General features: G+C 53.5%; 1 protein-coding gene across 2 annotated transcripts; it reads right to left on the reverse strand.

The window, feature by feature from the left end:
• Nucleotides 1–621: 621 nt before the first annotated feature.
• LOC102923554 (cytochrome P450 11B1, mitochondrial-like) lies at nucleotides 622–6,472 on the reverse strand. 2 transcript variants are annotated; one of them, XM_006989272.4, is made up of 9 exons: nucleotides 6,234–6,472; nucleotides 5,681–5,836; nucleotides 3,975–4,174; nucleotides 3,646–3,849; nucleotides 3,236–3,387; nucleotides 1,700–1,866; nucleotides 1,387–1,465; nucleotides 1,111–1,299; nucleotides 622–735 (listed from the first exon to the last, which is right to left on the reverse strand). In XM_006989272.4, the coding sequence occupies exons 1-9, from the start codon at nucleotides 6,470–6,472 to the stop codon at nucleotides 622–624; spliced, it is 1,500 nt and encodes a 499-aa protein (XP_006989334.1). The 2 variants fall into 2 exon arrangements, with proteins under 2 accessions (XP_006989334.1, XP_042121044.1); XM_042265110.2 differs by lacking the exon at nucleotides 1,111–1,299.
• Between the last annotated feature and the right edge of the window lie 547 nt (nucleotides 6,473–7,019).

Consider the following 7,019-nt stretch of genomic DNA (forward strand, 5'->3'; position numbering starts at 1 on the left):
ACAAGGATGGTTGGGACCAGACAAAGCCAGCATATGGGCTCACTTGAATGACCAAAGTAGGAGGCTGGGTGTGCATGGGGTGTGTGTGTGTGTGTGTGTGTGTGTGTGTGTGTGTGTGTGTGTGTGTGTGACAGAGAAAGGACAGTAATCCCAGAGCCATCCCCTGACCTTGAATCACACCTGTCAGATCCTAGACAAGAAGCCAGCCTGGCTACAGGCATAGGGCCCCAAGGGAGAAATGAGGTATTGGTGAAATTATTAAGGCCATTCCAGGAAGTTAAAAGGGAGGTTTATTTTGTGGGGTAACTTACAAGTGAATGGACAGTTTACAGAGTCTGGGAAAGGCGTAGAGCAGTCCGGCGGTGTTCTCTGGAGAACTCTGTTCGATCTACCTCCAGTATCCAGGGTCCAGGAACCAAGAGAGCCAGCCCATCCAGGATCTCAGGTCTTCAGGGTCCTCTCTTGGCCCCGCCTTGTAGGCGTGACAGTTACCGAAGCCTCGGTAGGGGTTGGAACTTCCAGATCAAACCTGGAATGGCTACCCACTACAATGAGGGGTAGCCTGTCCTCGGAACAGGAGGAAGCTGCTGGCCTCCCGGGATACCTAAAAAGGGTGTGTGACTAGCTGACAGGCCGGAAGGTGAGGAGGGGGCTGGAGGTGGGCACCAAAACAAAGCGGTAGACCATCTGCACATCCTCTTGCCTGAGTGTCTCCACCGTGAAGGATTTCAGGATCTGGAACACAAGGGGCACTCCATCTGGCCTCCTCAGCAGGGCAGAGCACTGGCCCAGCTCCAGCAGAGCTGCTCAGTGCTGCCACCATGCTGAGAAGAGGACCTCCTGTGGGGCCCTGAGAGCCCAGGCAGGCTCTGGAGACCACACCCACCCATCAAGCTGCCATTAAGGACCCATCTAGGCTCTGCTTGCTCATACTACTTTGCAGGTCCCATCCTACTTGATCTTATCCTTAGGGCCCTTCCCTCCCTGGATGCCTGCTCTGGTGAGGCAGACACCCCAGGCTCAGATAAATTCTGAAGGTCTGTCCTACTCGCCCACCCCTACCCATCCATCCCACACCCCATCCCACGGACACCACCCAGAGCTTCTCACATGGTGCAGCAGGAGCATCATCTCCACCTGGGCCAGTCGCCTCCCCAGGCACTGGCGCACCCCAAAGCCAAAGGACAGGTGTTGGAAACTCCCTTTCTTCTCCAGCCAGCGCTGGGGCATGTAGCGCTCAGGCCTCGGAAATACTGAAGGGTTTCGGCCCATGGAGTAGAGATTCACATTGAGGACCATCTGTGGGCAGATGCCAATGGCAAGGTCAGCCTCCTCTTTGAGGAGATGCAGAACAGTGCCATTGGTGAGTCTGGAGGAATCACTCACCCCAGCAGGGACGTGGTAGTTCTGAAGCACCAAGTCAGAGCTTAAAACTCTCTCCAAAAAGCTGGCAACAGGATAGAGCCTGGAGGTGGGGGAAGCAACAGGAGAGGCCTCAGTGATGAAGGGCTTCTGTCTACATCTGCACCTTTCTCCCTTACGTCCCTGGAGGGTGTGGTTCCTGCCTATGCTGAGCTCAGTCAACCTCCAGAGGAACAATAGCGTCCAGCCATAGGAAGAAGAGCAGAGACCATGGCTGCCCTCAGACCCCAGAAAAGAGAGGGGACAGAAGAGCAGGGGAAGGGCAGGCAGCACCTACCTCAAGCTCTCTTTAAGGGCAGCCTGCAACAGGGGCAGGTCGGACAAAGCCCTCTGAGGGTTTGCAGCGATGCTGGCCTCGGCGGCCAGGCTCTCCTGCCGAAGTGCCCGCTGAACGTCCGGGTTCCGAGCCAGCTCAAAGAGGGTCATTACCAAGGGGACTGCTGTCTGCCGGATTCAGAGAGCAATCTCAGACACCAGCCCTGACCCTTTCAAAGGGTATCCCTACTGTGAAGATACCCTTCCCTAAGAGAATTGCATGGTCATAGCAACGTGGGACCCTCAGAGCCCTGACTCCCCCTCAAATGTTCCCCTTAACTTCTAGCCCTACAATCTTAGGGAAGACCCCTAACATCCCAGACCTGGCCAACACCTCAGCACCTTGAGAACGGAGTGCTCACCAACTGATCTGGTGCCCACTGACGTGGCCTTTCTGTATCACTAAAGGAAACTGTGCCACCCGCATCTACCTTCCCCGATACCTGGTTTGCATTGGCTGTCCACGTGCCCCTCTAATTGGCCTTGTTGTCCAAACCTCTAATGGGTCATAGCTCTTCACACTGACCGCTGACTGGTATGAGCCCTGAGCCTCTAGATCCAAAATGCCTATTTCAATGGTATGGCCCACAAAAGCAGTCTCTTAGGTGTCTCCCTAAAGTGACTGGTCTGCCTCCATGCTCCACATCAGGCATATCAGCTTGGTTTTATGCTGGCTTATTGGCATAAGACTTGGTGCATGGCCCTTCCTAATGGGGACCAGATCCCTGTTGGCCTCATCCGACCCTGTGTCCCCTGCTCCAGGTAGCTTGCTGCCTCCCCAAGCCTTGGAGTGTGTACATACAACTCTGACTTTTCAGACTCACTTTTATGGGCTCTCTGGTCTCTGCTTACATTGCTCCTGCTTCTCACCCCCATAGCCCTGTGCTGGTCCTCATCCCCTCCCAAATACTACTCTATGGTGGAAGCATCATGGGCTCTGTTCTTACTCTTTCTTCTCTAGAACTTGAGGCCTCTGTTCCTAATCAAGAAGACTGGCCTAGAGCAGTCCCTTGAAGAAGGCTCTTTCAATAGCCAGGAAAATTGTACCTGGTCCCACGTTTTCTACCTGACTGCACTTCGATCTTTTCCCTTCTGCGTTAGTGGGCAACTTGGGAGTTGATCGCTCCCTCATCCTTTCTTCCCCTGCATCTGCCTCTAGTTCACACTGACCGGGATACCTGCTCCACAGTCCACCTGAGACCTCTGGGCTGCTCACCATCCTCCTAGGCCCACAGCACACTCATGTATTGGAGGAAGTGAGGGGTAGTCTGTTGTGTGGTTCTTCTAACCTGACTTGTGCATGGACTTGGATGTACAGGTCTTGTCCACAAACTCCCCAGCTAGGATCCCCTTTCCTTTGCTCAGACATTTCCCTGGCTTCTCAGAGGATGGCTATGATGAGGGAACAGGATTGAGGGACCCAGGTGAGGAGGGAACTGTGCTTTGGGGGAACACCAGGGGATGTCAGGATGGAATTCATGCTCTGTGGGATCCTGACCGTGTCCACACTTCCAGCAATGAGCTCCAGAGTATTGGCCTGGATGCCATCCATTGGCAGAGCACCCTCTGATATCAGCTCTGATACGACACTCCAGGACTGAGGGCGACCCTTTGCCAGCTCTTGATACACATTCTTGATGGATTTTGTGACTGTAGAAGAAGAGACAACATGGAGTCATGATGCTAGGACAGGCCCCTCAACATCATCCTAGTTAATCATGTCCCTAGCACCTCAATCTTCCAGCTTGTGGGCCACCATTTTGGGGTCATACAACCCTAAACACACTGTGGGATCACAGGGGAAGGTCCTTAAGCAATTCCTGCTCTTGAAAGTAAATGAAAGTTGATGGGAATCATGTGACCATTGTCCCCTGCCCCCACAGTGCTGCTCTGGTCAGTGGCCCTCACCATGCTCAGAGATGAAATCCCAGGACTCAAAATTCTCTTTCCATGTCCGGCTGCTTGTCCAGCGAGTCAGGCTCTGGGGCAAGAACAGGAGCTGTGTGGTGGTCTTGAACATGGATTGCAAGGCATGGATGAACTTCAGACTGCTAGAGTTCAGGCCATCGCCAAGGAGGCCCAGCCGCTCCCCAAAAAGGACAAAGTGGCTGGCTGAAGAGAGAATATTATCCATGAGCTGAGGCAGTTCCTGGTCTCCATACTGTCTCTCACTTTCTCCTTCTTAGCCTCTGCCTTCCCAGTATCCCTCAAGCTGGAAGCTTCCCCAGGTCACATACCTTCTATGGTATAGTTGAACACACTGGAATAAAAGTCCATGGAGAAGCTTCCATGAGCATTTAACAGCATCTTCTTCTTCAGGGTCTCCAAGAAGTCCCTTGCTACCATGTCCACCATGGGGACAAACTTTTGAACGGCCTTTGGTGACAGCACACTCGGGTTCAGCTTCAGTCGGTTGAAGTGCCATTCAGGCCCATTTCTGCAGGACACAGAGCAGGGCTACAGACACCTCCCAGGAAAGGCCTGGCCCAGGCTTGTGCCCATCTTTCTGCTTCTCAAAGAAATTGGGGCAAAGGGTGTCAGGCTCAGAAGCAGGCTCTGCAGGTCCTGTGCCCACTTCTTTCTTCCAATAGAGCCTCTATGTATAGGACAGAGGTCACTAAGTCTAAGGTGGACTTGGCACCTCCACACCCAGGGAGAAGGAGACTCTGCTGTCAGCTCTGTCCACCTGATCTATACCACCTCCCCACAGAGGAGAAGGCCCAGCTGAGCTCACCCACCCTGTCAGTCCTGTAGAGTGTGTGGTCTCTGAGTCTTCAGCATCTGCCTGTCTCAGCTAAGGGATCCCATCTTCCCTAGGGCAGGATCCACAGCAGAGGACCACTCACAACATGCACAAACCACAGCCCAGGGCACGGGCCTCCCATAGAGATTCTCCAATGAATAAAAGGCAGGAGTTTGCACACTGAGCCACACATGCAGAATGCCTGTCCTTTGGTGTGCTAAAGCCTGCAACAATGGACAGTGACCACATGCACATGTACATACACACATGTACCCACACAAGACCTCAAAAACATGTGTGAACACCTTTAGTCCCTAGGTGTATAAACCTAAGAGAACAGCTGTGCACACTGAGGCATGCATACGTTCCTTCAGAGAGTGAAGTCCTAAATCTGGACACATCACGTGGTCACACTTTCAAACAAACACTAACAAGTTAAATGCCACAAATATACAGATTCAAGACACATGCACATACATGTACACATGGCCCTGCCCCATGATCTGTTGACAATATCCTTGCTTCCAGACGATTTCAGTCAAGGCTCTAAGGAACTCATTTCTCTAAACCATTACTAAGAAAACACTGCTCTTTTTGTGGTCTCAGGTAGCTGTCCATGACCTGACTTCCTTTTTACTCCCAGCAGTATAACCCCTTTGCCACTCATGTAGCCAGGGTCACCAGCAGCCCCGATTGCCTCTCCAGATGTGCATCCGGCAGCAGGAGGGAGCTCCCCCCTCTCTCACCACACCATTCAGTGTTTGATTGTGAGCCCCCAAGAGCCACCGACCTCCTGCTCTCCCCTACCCCACCCCCAGGACTGACTACCCCAAATCCCTGGGAGTGAGGTCACTTCCAGGGATGCAGGCTGTGTGGCTGGACATCAAGCTGTGGCAGAAGAAGCTATGGCCCTGAGCCAGTGGACCTCTACACCCTCACCTTCTTGGAGAACTGCTATAAGCTGTTGGAAGGACAGGCATACCCTGGGAAAGACCTGTTCAGAGCAAGTCCTGGATGGAGCATCATAGTTGCTCTCACACCTACTTGGCCATCTCCCTCCTTCCCAGACCCACAACCTCCATAACATGGTACCACTCTGTTCTTGGCAATGCCCGGTCTTAGCATTCACCCCGGCCAGTTCTGCATCCTGCGTTTAGGACTACAGGCTCACCTCCCTCCTCATTCCCAATGTCCACTCACAGCAGGAATACGCCACGCCTCAGGCCACGCTGTTCTCTGTGGGCCACCCAGGGCTCCAAGACATTGCGGCAGGGCTGTGTGCTGTCTGCTTGGAATATCTTCTCAGCATCCTCGGGCAGCATCACAGACACCACCTGCCTTCTTCCTATGCTGTACCTGTGGGGTGGAGAACAGAGTCCTGCTGAGGGTGGAATGTCCTCCACCTGAGCACCCTGCAAAGCCAGCCCTGTCTGTGTGCTTCCTCACCTTGGCCTCTCTAGCCCTTGCTTTCCCCTCAGGAGGGCCCTCCCACTCTCTGCCTGACTCCTCTCCACTTCAGCACTCCTGGCACTCTGTCCTCTCAGCGATGAGCAGTGCCTTTCTCTGTCCACATGGAGAACCATGGTCTCCATGAGTCAGGCCCATAACCTCCTGGGCTCCCTCCCTGTCTTCCTAAGGAGGGAGAACCTGGTGCCTACTGGGGAATGCAGCACCTCATACTCTGCAGAGCCTGAGCAACCAGAGGGTCAGGAAGCTCTGTCTGTGCTCAGCTATGGGCCAGGAAGGCCCTCACCTGAAAATGGGCCCCAGCTCCTGGAAGACCTGATGCATCTCCAGGTGCAGGTTCTCCTGGCCCTGCTCCCTCAGGATCTGTATCATCTTGAGCCACTTGTTTCTGGAGTACAGGGGGATGGCTTCAAAGGGCTGCAGTGCCTCGGTGGCCGGTGCTGCTGTGGTGCCCAGTGCCCTCATCCTGAGCAGGCACTGCCAGGGTCTTGCCAGCCACACATGTGCCTTCGCCCTGAGTGCCATGGCTTCCTCCTCTGATCAGCCCAGGTCCTTTTATCTTGCCTTGATCTGCTGACTGATAGGTCGCTGCTGCAAAAGTCCCTGAACTTGCCCTAGAAATCTATCCAGAGCTGAAGGCTCTGCTGGAGGTAGAGGAAGGAGGTGGCATTCTGCCTGGTCCTGTCTCTGCAATGCCTGCTGGAAGGTGGGAGTTGAGGCCAGGTCCAGAGTCTACACGGACATCTGAAGAATTCCTACTGGTTGGCACAACCCTCTTTCTCCTCCCCAAGTTGACAGCAGTCAGATGGACAGGTTCTGCCTTATTGTGGAGCCTTGAATGAGTCACCCTGCCTTGAAGATCGCTAGCCTGAATAGGAAGGTGGGTTTTTACTAGCTTCCCTGATTCACATTGAAAATTTCTCATTTCTCTTCAAACCGAAAACTAATAATTAAATGTATGTATCACAGGGTAGAAGGGTGGCTTGCTTGGTCAAGCATGAGAGCCTGAGTACAGGGCCCTGAGATCAAGGTAAAAGCTAGGCCCATCAGTGCGAGGGTGTAACCCAGCATT

Source organism: Peromyscus maniculatus, chromosome 20 (assembly GCF_049852395.1).
Source record: "Peromyscus maniculatus bairdii isolate BWxNUB_F1_BW_parent chromosome 20, HU_Pman_BW_mat_3.1, whole genome shotgun sequence".
Taxonomy (NCBI): Eukaryota; Metazoa; Chordata; class Mammalia; order Rodentia; family Cricetidae; genus Peromyscus; species Peromyscus maniculatus.